At 40.6% G+C, this 15,764-nt stretch overlaps 1 protein-coding gene across 1 annotated transcript in view; it reads left to right on the top strand.

Moving 5' to 3' along the window:
* GUCY2F (guanylate cyclase 2F, retinal) overlaps positions 1-15,764 on the top strand; it is a 42,092-nt gene that overhangs the window by 26,119 nt on the left and 209 nt on the right. The window contains 4 exon segments of the mRNA XM_032679268.1: positions 4,056-4,154; positions 5,540-5,634; positions 6,743-6,834; positions 12,886-12,970. Of these exon segments, the coding sequence (XP_032535159.1) occupies positions 4,056-4,154; positions 5,540-5,634; positions 6,743-6,834; positions 12,886-12,970 (371 nt within the window).

The following is a 15,764-nucleotide window of genomic DNA, read 5'->3' on the forward strand; positions in this document are numbered from 1 at the left end:
CTCGCCTCTTCCTCTGCAGTATCAGGTAATGCCCATTGTGGGAAGCCAAACAATGAAAAAGACTGCCCAGGAATCTCACCCAATATTACAGGAGGTTTAATCCTCCTACCTATCTGATAATGTCCACATTTTTGCAACTGTGTCATGAAAGCATTTTACAGATGTCAGTATTCTGGTTTCTGTTATACATGTTGGGAGACAGAAGGAGAAGAAAGGAAGTATCTCACCCAGAATATCCAAAGAACAGACCTGTGACTTGAGCAGAGTTAAGATCAATGTTTCATATCTCCTAGACCTTGCAAGATCTTCCTTTGGGGATATCTCTTTTAAAACTCATCTCCCTGTTCTTTTCTTTGAAGTTTGGGAGCCTTAGCTGGCCTTTCACAGAAGTCTAAAGTGTTAAAGGAATGATTGCAGGAGGACTGTGTGTTTAATACTCTATCAGAAATTACGTGAGATTATGGCCCAGGCTTGTCTTGCCCAGAACAGGAGTCTCTGGAGCACAAGGAGCATATTTTCAACATGGAAAAAGAGGAAATTGATGTGCAACATCTGCTGCTGCCTGTTGACAGCAGATCTGCAATGTGTCTTCCATACAGTATGTCAAAAAATCTATCCCTAGGTGATATGTACAGGGGGTAGTTATATTTTTTCTTGATTTTATGAACTCTAGGTAACTGGAATGCAGAATTGCTAAGAATTGTTGTATTGGGTGTGAGAGGAAGAGGGGGAGGAGTTGATGTTTTCTTTCGAAAGAAGTAGGAATCAGATCTTGTTTTGCACATATCTGGCAGCATCGTACTGTCATGGGAGCAGCCACAAATCCATGTTCCAAAGCAAACCAGCTCTCTGAGCCACTGAGCTGACAGCAGAGTTTGATTAACCTTAGACCTTATTTCTCCTGAGAAAAGAAGCATGAAGAGGGAATCATCAGCATCATGAAAGCATTGAGGAGGCACCTGGGGGAGAGGAGAGTTTGGCTGACACTTTCACTGTACTGGAAAGGATGGAGAATGGGTGTGACCCCCAGTTGTGCAGTTCAACTGTTCTCTGGAAAGTGATGTCAAGAAAAGCTCATTATCACCTCTTTGAAAAAGCAATAAATGCAACTTGGGCATGGGCTGCCCATGTCCTTTCAACCCCAATGGAGAGCTGCACCTCTGGGAACTTCTCCTAGCCCATGTCCATGGTCCACTTATGGCAATGCATGGGTGAGGCAAAGAGGACAAGAAGATCAAGGTTTGGTCTGCAGTTTCTCCCCTGCTTTAAATGAATCCTGGAATCTTGTCTCTCCACTCTTGACTTCACTGCATGTCCAGGATAACTCAGCTGACTCAGCTGTTTCCATGCCATCCATATCTGAGCTGGAGCTGGACAGCTGGGGAGAGTGGTGGTGAGAGGACAAGCTTTTCTACTGAGGCTGAAGATTTGTTTATCGATCAGACTCTCTGGCAGTCAGCCCTGTACTTTGCAGCACCACTGATGGTTGTTGCAAAGTATTACCCAGAACCTCTCATTAACTGATCCTTGCAAGCCCTGGCAAAGAGCCATTTCAAAGCAAACCTGTGAACCTATGTAATTAAATAACTAGGCCATAACATTCTCATCACAGGGTGTCTGGTTTCCTCTGAAACTGGTTACTGTGGGAGATTTACCACTGGAAATTTTTACTAGCCTTTTGCTGAACCTGTCTAGACAAGGGAGAACACACCCAGGCAGTGAAGGTAATGAGTGAATTAAGTCTTAGATGCTTTCAACACAGAGAAGTCTTTTGGGAATGCTTATGCTGTAGGGCTGGTTTTGAACTAGGAATTTCCTGCATAAGTACCTCAGCCTAAAAATCTGACCTCTCCTAGGTTCGCAGAAATGGCTAGATGATTGTACTGACTGAGTAGGAAACCTGAATTTAGGCACCCACATGGAGGTGTTTCCAGGGTTTTTAGGGAGCCTGCATTCTTTTTGAGGACACATAAGTGAACCCTGGAGAACCGTTCAGGTGCAGGAATAGAAAAGCTCTCACAGCTCAGTTGACCAGATGACTTGTCTCCACTGACAGCAGTAGAAGCTTGACTCCCTTTACTTGTGCTTCTCAAGATGGAATCAAATCCTCTTCAGCGAGGACTGTTTTTTTTAACAGGAACCATATTTTTGTGTCCCTGCAACACCTACTACAGAAGGATCTTTGTTCCTTACTGAGATTTCTGACTGCTGCTGTCATGTCATCATCACAAGAAAAAGAGAGGTGATGCTTTCTGAGAAAGCGTTTTCTCAGGGAAAGCTATTATTGAAGCATGAATTAAAAAGTCTCCAACAAGACCCTTTTTTTTTAAAAACAAATATGTCACATTAGCATGCACAGACTAAAGACCACTTAGGTAAGCATTAGGTCCTTGGCCCAGAAGTCTCAACAGTGCCCTTACAGTTATGCTATAGAAGTACCAATAGACTAAAACCTGAAAAGACTTCCTGTGATGGATATAGCTCCTCTCCTGAAAAGCTTGAAACAAATTAGAATGTACCAATAAGGATGGGAATTAAATTGGAAGGTATTCTGAGGAACAGTGTCTTGTCCAAAGTTCATTGACGGTTGAAAAAACCCAAACCTTAAATCAGTTTTTTATGATTTCTATCAGTCTCTGCATGCTGTGTTTGATCCAGATATGCTGTTTAAATCCTTGTAACATTTTTGGTATGACCCATTCTTCCTGTCTCTTTTTTTTCCTGATATTTAATCTAACAGTGCTTCATTAGGTAAGAGTTAAAATCTGTCTCACCTCTCAGTTTGCATCCTCATAAAGCATATTAAAATCTGGTAACTTTGTGCAGCAACAACTTTTCAGAGGTTACAACAATAGGGGTTCTTGCAAAGTTTCCTGTAGCTTTCAGCTATGGAGTTTCATTGTCCTTAAGATGTATCTGAAAGAATCAATTTTTGTAAATAAGGCTAAAATCACAGTAAAATAACATTGTACTAAAACAAGTACCTGATAGCTTCTAAATTAGGCTACAATTATATTTGTTACTGTTTTAAAACCAAATAATTTAACCCACAAAACCCCCAATACTTTAACACACAACCTTATCTATAGCATCATTTCAGGTACTGTTGATGATGTACAATGTTCCCATCTCTTGTAAAATTGCATGGTAAAAGATTTCCTAGATATCAGTTATACTAAATCTTAACTCAGAAGGATCAAGACATTGAAAAGGCAGAGACATATCTCATAAATGCATCTAATGGAAAATACAGTGCCTCCTGTCTTTTCTTTGCAAGAAACCCCACATCTCCTTACATTGCTTTTATTTTACAGGCGTGATATTTTATATTGTGGGTGATGAAATTTAGCGTCTTATCTTTCAGAGTGCAGTCTAAACATTATCTAAGCCATGTGCCATGGATGACAATTGTCTGCGGTGTTTGTCACACATTTCATCTCTCAGTGTGTGCATGTTCCTGTAAATCCTGCATGCATACATTCATCTCCGTGAGAACTTGGCATCAATTCTTTGGAATCTACTTTGGAAGTAGATTTTGTACAAAGAATGAAATAAAAGAAAAAAAACAGGTTTTGGCTAGAAAGGCAAGCTAATGACGATTTCCTTCCCCAGGAGGGAACATAGGGTGGTCCAGAGTGCTGTCAGCAGCTCTAGGCTTCCAAGGCTGATTTTTAATCCTGTTTCATTGTGATACAGGGCATATCATAGGATCTGAACTTTCATCTTCTCACATGGAAAAAGGTCTTTTAAAAATGAGATTATGGTAGTCCCTGAGTTTCTGTGAACTCTGGACAAACTTATCCCAGATGATGGTAAACTGAGGTCCTACCATGCATGACCTTTCTCAGGCATAAAACACCAGTGTGCAATCCAGACCAGTGCTTAATTTTTGATTGCTTATAGCAAGCACTAAGGTCAGTGAGATCTTTAAAAACTTTTCTAATGTATTTACAAGTGGCTTTTTGGATATCAGAGGAGAGGATGAGATTTGTTTGTCAGTGAGCCCCAAGATTTGTGCAGTACCATCTGGGTTACACAGATGATGTGTCTTTCAGGACCTTGTGTGGCAGGTGTGGTGGGGCTGACCATGCCACGGTACTGCCTCTTTGGAGACACGGTGAACACGGCATCGCGGATGGAGTCCACAGGCCTGCGTGAGTATTTGGGACAGTCCCTGGGGTGGGTGGCTGAACTAACTTCTCAAGAGAGATGAAGAAATGCAGATCTGTAATTATAATCATTGCAACTGAAAAAGGGCAAGTCAAATGACAAAATTCAAAGCAGTCTGAAAGACAGGGCGTCAGCTTTGCAATTGTAGGTCAGCCTTTATGACCCTGCCTTCAAGACCCTGCCTTCCATCTCCAGTCCTCTAATTTGAATCCCATCAACTAAAATCAACATGAATCTTGCCCTAGTTTTCTCTGACACAGGTTGCATCTTGCTTTCAGTCAGTGCTGAGAATCCTTTATTCAGAGCTGTTCTTGCACAGTAAAATAATGCATTTACCTGTCACGACCAGTACAAAGCAAGGGTTGAAGCACACAAGGGCATTGCTTCCATCATATCCTTGGTTGTAGAAAGTCCCACTGAGAGGAGTAATGCAGATACAAGAGCATTGTTATACATTAGTAGAAATGCATATAGATAAGTAACAACAGGAAAACTGTAGGTTAGTCTCTCAGGAAATGTAGCTCATAGCTATGAGGTCTTCCTCTACATACTCCAACTGATGTTCTTCTCTTAGATTATTATACCAAAAAAAAAAATTAATCGGCTCATCCCCCATCATTCAAGAGGGAAGGGAATTTGATTGACACAACTGAAATAAAAGCTCAATAAAAACAGAAAAGAAAAGTATCTTTGAACTTTTCTTTGAAAGAAAAGTTTTAGAAACATTGCCTGGCTTGCTCACACTAGCATAACAATAACAAATTTCAGGGAGTTCCAGCAAGGGCTGTAAAACAGATTGGGAGAGTTAGGAATTCAGTAAGGTTCTCCACCTTTGCCCTTTTTGTTCAGACTTAATGGTAGCTCTGGGTGGAATCAATTACTGAAAGCCCAGACAGATCTAGATTCATAGCCACATTTTCTTTACGTTCCCTTGCAAACTCCATCTCTCTGCTCTTCATCCCAACTTTCTATTTATGTTGGGTGCCTGGACCAGGACAGTTAGTTATTTTAGGGGGTTTTTCCCATTCCCTAGTTATTCTGTGGCAATAGATAAAAGAGCAATCCAGCTGACACTGTCACTGGAAAATCACTTACTATCTTTGTTGAGCTGGGCTTCTGCAGTTAGTGTGTTTGGTATCCATCTGCAGGAAGCCCCCAGTACGGATCTCCTCTGCTCCTGTACTTGTTACAGCCCTGTCTGAAAGGATCCATCAGTCAGCATTGAACTCTATGTAGAGGAGCACCACACAGCTGCACCAGCTACACACCTGCATGCTTTGGAGCACTTTTCCTCTTCAGTATGAAGCAGTGGGGAATTTGCAGCCTGTGTGCAGCATAGTGATTCAGCTGTTTTGCTTTCTGTTCCCAGCTTACAGAATTCATGTCAGCCAAAGTACAGTGGATACACTTCGGAGTCTGAATGAAGGCTATGAAATCATACCTAGAGGGAAAACAGAACTGAGGGTAAGAAGGGCCAGGGCTGTGTGAAGCACTTCACAAGGGAGTCTCCTTGTTTAGGGAATTCACATAGTAAGGTCTTGTTTGGCCTTCGCACTTCACAAGGGAGTCTCCTTGTTTAGGGAATTCACATAGTAAGGTCTTGTTTGGCCTTCATCCACCACTCTTCTGCTAAATCCTTCCAAAATTGTCCCTTCCAGTTGTTTCAGTACATGAGGTGGTGTTTGAAGCACAGTGGGATTGAGCAATCAGCTGTATGCACTGGATATAAGTATTTATTTAGTAGTCTATTTAGTCCACCTTAAGAGAAGCTGCTACTTCTCACAGTGTCCAAACAAGAGAGTACTAAATAATTCAACCATCATTTCTACCCTTACATAGTTAATAGACAGACTTAGAATCTTTACTTGCCTTAAACACCTAGAATTAAAGCTCTGAATATGGCCTTGGGCCCCTCAACAATGTTTCATGACAAGTGGATTCATCTCATCTGAGTTCGTATGTCTGCAAGTGGAGATCAGAGGTAATTATTCCAGGTTTAGTCAATGGAAAGAAACCTTTATACAGTTAGTGGAGATAAATTGGCACTTTAGAAAATTATTAACCTGACGTACTGTCAGGGTCCAATTTATGTGAAGATGAATGTTTTTCTCCACTTCTTCAGTCAAGGGTGATTGATTCTGATATAAATGCCTACAGTTCACCAGATGTATCACACCTTAAAAGCTAAATCATCAGTGGTGGGAAAGGAAGTTATATTCTGATAATCAGTCCAGAAAGAGTTGTAAAATCTCTCAATTAATAATGCTAGTGCTGCCAAATAAGGTGATTAGAGATCCTGTAGTTTCCCATTTCTGTTAAATTGTGTAGTTTCAATGACCCAGATCACTAGGGGTCATTTGTAAATGACAGTTTGAATAAGGATAATGAATATCCTGCTTTAAGATAATGAAATTCAAATAATCCCTGAGCTGTTTGGAAGGACAGCCCAAGATTTCCAGCCATGGTCTGTCTCTGGAGATATAGGAAGCCAGAGAAATACAGAGGAGATTATGTATTGAGCAGAGGGCAATCAGAAAGCTGCTCTTTATCTGGATTTTTGGTTTTATTTTAGGGTAAAGGAGTAGAAGACACATATTGGCTGGTTGGGAAAAAAGGCTTTCTGAAGCCCTTACCTAAACCTCCTGAAATAAAGCCAGGGTAAGTGTGACTTCATCACTGTTCAATACATTCATTATAAGGTCCTTTTTGGAGTTTGTGGGCTGAATACCTGTCTTTCCATGTTATCCGTTTGCAAAGTCTCTTGTCATTTTCCTTAGGTGACTTGTATGTCCAGGCATAGTACTGAGACTGAGAAGTTATGTGGTTTCTTCAACTCCTCTCCTTAGTCGCAGTTCCCAAGCGACATGGAAGTTTTCTGCTTCTCCCCTATACTCCCTTGGAGACTGAGTACCAGGGAGTTGCTTCCTTAATCTCCTTCATACTCTGTGTGCATATGGGAGATGCACAGGTACAGACACTTTTAGGTCTCTGTTGTCATCAGTGTATGGGTGACACTCGGATTTTTCTCTCCCTCCATCAAAATTCTTGCAGAAAACACCAACCTCATCCAACATATAAATATATTTCTTCCCTTTCACTCTAATATAAAAATAAGGAGACTTTGTGTTATAAATTATGGCACCGTTAGGTAACTGAAGACTTAATGATGTTGCCTCCATACAGGTGGTGGTGAGCAAAGATTGATCACACAAAATTCATTAAGTCATTTTCTAGCTTTGCCACGCCTGACTTTGCAAACAGAGTACTCCCTGTTCAGTTGTTACTTGCTGTATGCCTGGAAAGGATGTGGGGTCAGGGCATAAAAAACAGAAGTCAGATTTGTTTGACAAGAACAGTGTAGTCACCCACATTAAAAGCAGTCAGTTTTGACTCCCTTTATAGTCAATAAAGAGAAATATAAGCTATGGTGTCTGATTTGATTGGCTTGCTTAGACGTCTGTATTAGAAGATGAATTGCCCTTGCAAGGTGCCTCTTTTGTTGACTGTAAAGAGATCCTACAGTGACTACCTCAGAGATAGATGTCTGACAACAAACAGGGTCTGTTTTAATGTGGCTCTGACTTCTCCTGATCAATCTTGTTCTAAGTATTACCCCATTTCCTCTTAGTAAAATGAAGACTTCTTTTTTTATCTCTCTCTGCATGTTATAGTCGACTTGGGAGGCTGCACACAGGGCAGTCCATGTGCTCAGAGCCATCCCAGAGCTTTCTTGGAATAAGGTGGAACTTACAGTATTACCGTACTTGGGGACATAATTTTAAAACTGTTTGGGTGTCAGTCAGGGTGAAAGTAGAAGTTTACTGAAGGGCAATTTTGAGAGACAATATTTCGTAGGCCCTGAAGACATTTTACTATTAATACTTGATGGACGTGAGCTATTGAATAATGTGTGTTGATACCAATGATGAATTATTCATGGGAAATATGAAACTTGGAGGAATTTTGCCATATTAGCAAGGTGGGCTAGCTTACCATGCAACCAAGGAAGCACTTAGACTTTTACTTTGAGAGTAGATTCTTCTCATCCTGGTTTTATTATCTTAAAGTCATGATTTAAACCTCTGTTGACTATTGAGATTCTTTTCATCACTTTCAAAGATTCTGGCCTCTGGTCATGTTAACCAAAGTCAGATTTATGCAGGGCTGAGCTGTTTCTAAACATGGATTGTAAATGGCAGAAAATAAATCAGGTCCAGGCACAAAATAAGAGAAGTAAAAAAATGTTCCCATGTGCACAGGATCAGAAGATCTTGAACATCTGTGTGTAAACTTTGTAGAGTCCACCTGTAGCACTGCAGAGAGGGAGGTGGTCTTCTGCTCTTGTCCCAAGGCGCAGATCTTCACTGTTCTTTTGCAGTGTCTCTGTCCCCATAGATCATCATGCAGCAGTTGAATAAATGTTACAGTAATCATAGCAAAAAGTAAAGTTATACAAAACAGAATTTGTCCTAGTGAAGCGTCATAATGAAAGTTATACCTGATAGAAATCAAATGTCAAATGACAGAAAGAAGTAACTGGTTGTTCAAGCAAGGCAAGTTTTCAGAAAACTGCTTCATTCGTTAGTTGGGCTGTTATCAGATAGGTGTCAGACATTATGTCCTGCTTTTCCAGCCTTATCTTGATGGTTCAGTTTTTGGCACAAAAATAAAGTTGTGTTTCTCTTGTTGGCAAATATGGTGGTTTCAAGTCACGGCCTCATATACTTTCATAAGGATTTCCTAATTTCTGGACTTTTGAGCTGAATAAATTCCTCTTCTACTCATCTTTTCTCCCTGTCCTCAGGCAACTCCTCTTCTACTTAGGTATTTCCTTACCATGAGATCTATGAGCACTTGCTTTTATCTCACACTTTATTTTGGGTCTTAGGTGGCCTAAACATCTACAGGTGGGCAGTTTTGGTGGCCACACTGAGAGGTGTCTCCTGCTAAATGAAGGTTACTAAATTGTCCTTAGTCTTATGTGCATACTATGGAATTGCAAACCTGTTGCCTGTGGATTTAGGGGTCACATCCTAGGGATGGAAATTTTGAAGTTCCTTTTTGAGCCATAAATACTTCTTTATAGGTCTGGTCAAATCTCAGTTTTACCTGCATTTCATGGGAGCTTTAGGTTAACTTTGCGTAACATAGAACAGGGCACATAGTTCTGATGGCTCTCTAGAATTTTTCTTGCTTCAAGGCGAATTTCTACACCTACACCTGATACTGCCACAGGAAATAATGGCAAACTGGACATAGAGGAGTAAGAAAATTATGAGATAGCAAAAAGAAGCATGCTAAGCAGTCGAGCAGCGGACTACCTGTAGGATAGATATTTTTTTTGAGATTTCAATCAGATAGGTTTAGAGGAAGGCTGTACTAGTTAAGTAGCTGAAGAGCAGACATGATAAAAACACAAAATTGCGAGTATATAAATGTGGGATATTTGAAGTTGACATCCCACGATGCTCTGGGACAGGCAGAGCCTTGGCAGCACTGGTGGAGCACTCCTCTTGTCCAAAACAGCAGAAAAGACATGAGCTTATGCAAAACTAGCAGATATAAGCCTGACCTGGACTAACTCACAGATGCATTTGGTAAAGCACTGAAAAAATATCTAACACTAGGAAAAATTCATTGGCTAATGAAATTCAGAAGAAAAAAACAAGCAAAAAACAAGCAAGCCAAAATGAAACCAAGAGCCAGGATCATATTCATTTGCTTTTCCAAGGAGATGAGTGACATTCTCAGCCTTCTGAATTTCCAAGTTCAACATCCTGGTTCAGAAATCCTTTGCTTTGGTACTGAATACAGTGTTCAAAAGCATCAGAAGTCCTCTATCCCAACAGGTAGTTTTATCCAGAAACTTTCCCTTTCTAAGTTATGGAAAGTTAACTGGAGGGGAAAAAGTAACACAATTCAGCAAAGAAAGATACAGATTGTCGATCCTCTCAAGGGTTTTTAACTATGAACTCAGTGCACAGGTAGATCACATATGAGAGTTTTTGATTTTTAACATCGAACCCAGATTCCTGACCTCATATGAAATCATGCAGTAGGTCTTAAGTCCAGAGGGGTCAATAGGTTATCCAGCCCACCACCATTCACAGCGATGAGTGCAGCCTAACATGAGATATCACTGAAAACTGAAGATGCAGGCATGGATAAGAGTGAGTCTGGGGGCTCTCTCATCCTCACATACATGAGGATCATCCCTGGAGGAAGTACTGAGATCCTTGTTTGAAGATAAATGGGTGAGAAATAGTGAAGGATGCTCAAAGAATCCAACTCCTAACACCAAATGAGAATCACCTTTTTATGAGCTGGGAAAAAGGTACCCATTAGGAAAACATGGCTTTTACTTCTACTCAGTACAAGGTTCTCATTGTTCTGTCTGTATTGATGCACCATGGTATGACGGGAGTTGATTGGTAGAGAGCCTCTGCTGTTGCTGTTGCTGCCGATGTGTCTTTCCCTGGAGAAAGGATTTCTATTCAGGCTCCTATTTGAAGTCTTTCACCTGATGCTCTTTTAAATCAGAAATAAAAGAGCTTGTGAGGCAAACAGCAGCAAAAAACTTCTGTTGTCCTTCCATAGCTGGACTTCCGAAACAGTATCAAAATACTTCCTAGATAAACTTTATATAACATATAACAAGAGCTATCTGGGGAAATCCAAACATCCTCTGGCTCATACTCATAGACTTGATCACCGAATCTTAGGACACATGCTTTTTGCTTCACAATCAATCCCTTCTTTTCAAATTATTTCTGACCCCCTAACATGGCAGCAAAATAAAGAAAAAGGAATATTTTGATCATGGCTGTGGCATAATGATTGTGAGAAAGAAGAGTTTTCTCTGAAATCTGATTGAGGGGAGGGAGGGAATGAAAGCTGGTGACATCTCCCTTTGAACAAGACTGTCTGACTTGTGATATGGTTCCTTCAGCTTTTATTTTTAAACAATGCTCTTCTTGAGCAAGCTGAGGTTTCTGAAGAATTGACAGGAATATTAGAGAATTGGTGCTGATAGCAAGAAACCCTAAATGTAGTATTCAGAATAGAAGCAAAGTCAGAACTTTACAGATTTTTCTCCTGCTGGCTTTGGAAACAAGGCGGTAGGAAGAGAGGACCTTGGAAAAATAACAGTTGTCTTAAAAAAGACAGAGGATGGGTTGGAGGGTGCAGAACCAGACCTTTCCAGTTGCTCAGACATTAGTTAGTTCAGGAGATGTGCAAGTTCTATTTGCACAGGATCTTTCTTTTTGTTATGGAGCTGTGGATGAAAGGCAAGTCCTTATCATAGTTATTTGATACTTGTGTGAGCAGTGTTTGGAGGTGGACCTCAATCTCATACTGTGCTTCGTCCCTAAATACCGTGATCAGGTCTTCACCTTCTGTGGGTCACAACCTGCTGCACTATTGTGCAGACACAGGCAGCAACATCCTCCACTCCTCTGTGGGTGAGTCCAAGTGGATTAAAGGAACAAACCACTCACACTCACCCTGTGGCTGAATTTTGCTACTGCTTGCAAAAAGGGTCTGGACACAAAGATTCCTCTTCTTCCTCCAACAGTCAAGATTTAATCTTATTAAATGTTATTTGCCTCCATCTGATCTGGTCATCTTGCGCGTCTTTTAAGAGTCAGTGCAGGGAAATAGACATTTCTAGGTGTAGATCTTCTGTCTCACAGAGGATATCTACTTTGGGATAAACCCCTGCTGTGTTCCAGCAGTGTCAGCTTCCCTCCACTGTCTGAGAAGGGAACACAAGATATTTGGCTCAGATGAAAATATCTCTGTTGCAGAGAGACAAATGGCAGGGAGCTAAATCCCACCTGAATTGTGGATTCCCAGAAGTCATTCCTCATTGAGCCCATCAGGGTTATATCCTCCTGGCTTCCCGGTCCTTTGGACAGAGCCCTAAATTCTCCAGCACTCATGAGGAAGTTTATAAACAGGGATTAATGTTTCTAAAAAGAAGAAGGACGTTCCCAGAGTTGAGGATTTAGTTAAGGAATGGGAGGACAACTTGACTAGACATTTCCATTTGTAGAACAGAACTGACAAAAGAGCTGAAACTTGACTCTGATCTCCCTCAGGAAAGGCTTTTAAATTTGTGCTAAGCTTTCAGAGACAGCTGGCTATCTCTAGGGACAGTTAAGTAGGATTTCCATTAGGAAATGTGACCATAATTTTGAGAGGTGAGAGCTTCTGAAAGCAACACCTCTGGAAGACCAAAAGGCACTGAGACAGGAACTGAACCAACCAAAGGTGAGGTCTTCACAGCATTTTTGTTCTTTCCTTTCGTTTAATTAATGAGGGGAAGGATCAGTGGAATAATGGAATCATTCTCCCAGGATTCATCTTGTCTAATAGATTCTGAAACAGCCATGATAGACATAGAGTTTGTGCTCCTCAATCAACAAAGTCATTCAGCTTGTCCTGGGAGAAGTGTCTAAGAGTACCAAGAGACCTCTAGAAACTTAAAATTTAATTAGCTGACCTCACTTTTTGCAGTAATTCAAGTTGAAAGAATACAAAATGGGAATAAATAAAACCAGAACCAGGACCAATATTTGTTTTCCTTTTTCTCACCAGAAGACACTTACCTTTCACTTGGTAAGTGAAAGGTACATTACAGTCTGTTCTTTATTACAGATGAAACTGAACTGGTTCTTTCTCTAATGGCCTGCCTGTTCACTGCAGGTATAGAGCTCATGGGTTACTCCCGGAAGAAATTGCAGAGTTCAAAAGGAGGAAAGCTGAAAAAGCCTTGGCAAAAGGGCCTAGATCTGAGGTAGTAGCTGTAGGACAGTCCCAATGTAGCTCTTCTGCTTAGTGTCTGCTTGCATGTCATGTGTCTGCACTTTGCTGGTTTAGTGTCTTTTTTTTTTCCTTTTTAATTTCTTTTTCTTTCTTTCTATTTTTTTTAATATGTTGTATTATTATTCTAAAGTGTCTCATTCAAAATGTGTTCAGAACAGCAGTAAAGCTGTCTAAAGATAGTAGTAGCCTTGTTGGGTGATTTCCTAGTGAATTTATGCTCTACTATCATATTAATTCCTGAAGGGCATACAGTGTTTACCTGCGTTGTATTATCAGTCTATTGAATGTTGATGTGCACTGTGCCAGGAGGAGACCAGTACATGGTAAACACAGTGATAAAACTGTTCAAACCTGGAAAAATCCAAACTGCCTATTGTTGCTTTCCTGTAATGTATATCTCCTGCCTAGTATAATCCCATATCTCATGACATGAAAAAGGATGCAGCTCTGTTATTCATCATTATGGTACCTACAAGTGTGAGAAATAATGGATTTAGGGTGATTTGGGTGAAATTCAGAAGTTACATGGGGTATTACAGCATGACCTGAGGTGTCTGATCAAGGAGGTATTACCAGAGCAAGGCTGGCATGTAAGCATGCACACCCACACGTGCACATATATGGTGTCCCCTGAAAATGTTGTATGATTAGGTTTTCTTAATAGTATCTCTAAAAACATCAATAATGTTTCTGCTCAGTTCCTCTGAACTAATGTGTATTTAATTTCCACTTTCTTAAAAAAAGGAGAAAGCCCAGAGTACCAAGATACAGGATGGTTACAAACCCCTAAGATACATCATATCAGGCTGATAGATTACTACGAAGACTAAAGCTCCATCTAATTTTCTCATAAGGATAAAACCCAGCAGATAACTTTTGGCTGTGTTCCTCCTTCCCAACCACAACTTTTAAAGATTCAGTGTGTGTTACTAGGCTGGTTTATCTCCCTTAAAAGATTTTTAAATTTTGAGGTTCTCCCTGTCAAGGATCTGGGCAGAAATTCCTCCTTAAAAAACTAAAAATAAAATAAAATAAAGGATTTAAATATGGGGCCCAATCCGCAGAGACCTGCAATAAGCACTACCATATGAGAACACTGGCTGCTAAATATAAGCTCCAAGGCACAGAAGACCACCCTGCTGATTTACACCTAAGAATACCAGCTAGTCCTCCAAGGCCAAAGACAAAGAGCATCTCTCACCGGGGTTAACCCTGCTTGACAAAACCTGCACATATACATAAATATTTAGTAGTTATATCATCCACAGGCTGATTAGTAGTATATTATGGAGAAGAGAAGGTCTTTAGTAGCCAACTTGGCTCAATCTATGGGAAATAGCTGAAAAATCAATAAGGTATTCATACCTGGATCTTATCAACGGTCCTAGTTCAATCCTTCTTGTGTGCATGAAGTTTTCAATGGAGGCAATTAAGTCCTCAACAGCTAGTTATTCCCAACATGCCTGCTTGGTGGTTTAGTGATGTTTCCAGCTAAGCTACTTTAAATGCTTATGGTGAAAGGGAATATGCCACCAATAACCTTGTTTTTCCTTGACAGCAATAAAGGAACACTTTCCACAGATCTCAGATATAGTGATCCATAGTCCATTCACTCAGTGTATGATCCTATTAGTCTGGGACCATAAACAGCTGACAGTCCCAAAGGCTTCTTGCTGCAATAGGATAGGGATCCCCATCTTGGAGCAATTATATTTAGGAGTATTCATCTGGTCTGGAGTCTAGAGGAAGGTCAAGACTCTGCTCTTCATGCTCAGGAATCAAATCCTTTAACCTTGAAGGAGTGGCTGTGGACTCTGCTGTCTTTAGTGGACACCTTATTTCAAAGAGAAGTGATGGTTCTGGATGGATCTTGGTAAAAATGTTCATCAAAGCATGAGGAACACCTGAGTGCACCTCCAGTTACCAGAAGATAAACCCCTTGACTATATCACTAGTGACTCTTATACTTTGTCCTGTGGTAGGATCTGTGACCTTAACACGTACCTTCCAACCCACTCATGTGAGTGGGATTCAGCCCAGAGCACCATGTTTGTAGAGACACTTGTGCAAGGCTGTAGATGAAACAGCAGCTGAAGACCACGTAGGATAAACCATGGCATCTCAAACACTGCTGGATAATATCCTCAGGCAGATGAATCCCACTCATAGCATCTTAAAATACTTCTGATAAGGAGAAAGGGATTTCTCTCTTTAAATTCAAGACACAACAGAGAACTGTCCCACAGAGAGGTCAGACTCCCTCGGATCTGTGGGTTGATCTCACTTTGGAGATGAGGCTTAAAGTCCATGCAAGTCAGTCAGAACTCATTTTGGAGTTCTAAGTGGTGAGATTTCACCCCAGTGTGATGGGTAGCTGTTGTGTTTATAGAGGGATCCATGGCGTATGAATCTTAGTACGGTCTGTATTGCTCTTTGCTGACCTTTAGATATATAAGCATACAGGTAGAGTATCCTGCATGGACAAAAGTCTGGGATTACCCAAAAATACAGAGGTTCAGTTTTTCAAGTTATTTTCTCTCCCTTTTTTTTCCTTGTTCCTCAAGAATTTGACTCTCCTTCTATTCCGATCTCTCATGCTATGAACTCAGCTTAGTGACAGGAGATCCTTCAAGATTCTTTCTTGTTCAGGAAATACAGTAAACGCCCAAATAATTGCATGTTGCTGGCCAAACCATAGACTAGCAAGGTGCAGTTGACCAGCAGATAAGATCATAGAATCACAGATTCATAGAATGCTTTGGGTT

This window comes from Chiroxiphia lanceolata, chromosome 2, assembly GCF_009829145.1.
Source record: "Chiroxiphia lanceolata isolate bChiLan1 chromosome 2, bChiLan1.pri, whole genome shotgun sequence".
Classification (NCBI taxonomy): Eukaryota; Metazoa; Chordata; class Aves; order Passeriformes; family Pipridae; genus Chiroxiphia; species Chiroxiphia lanceolata.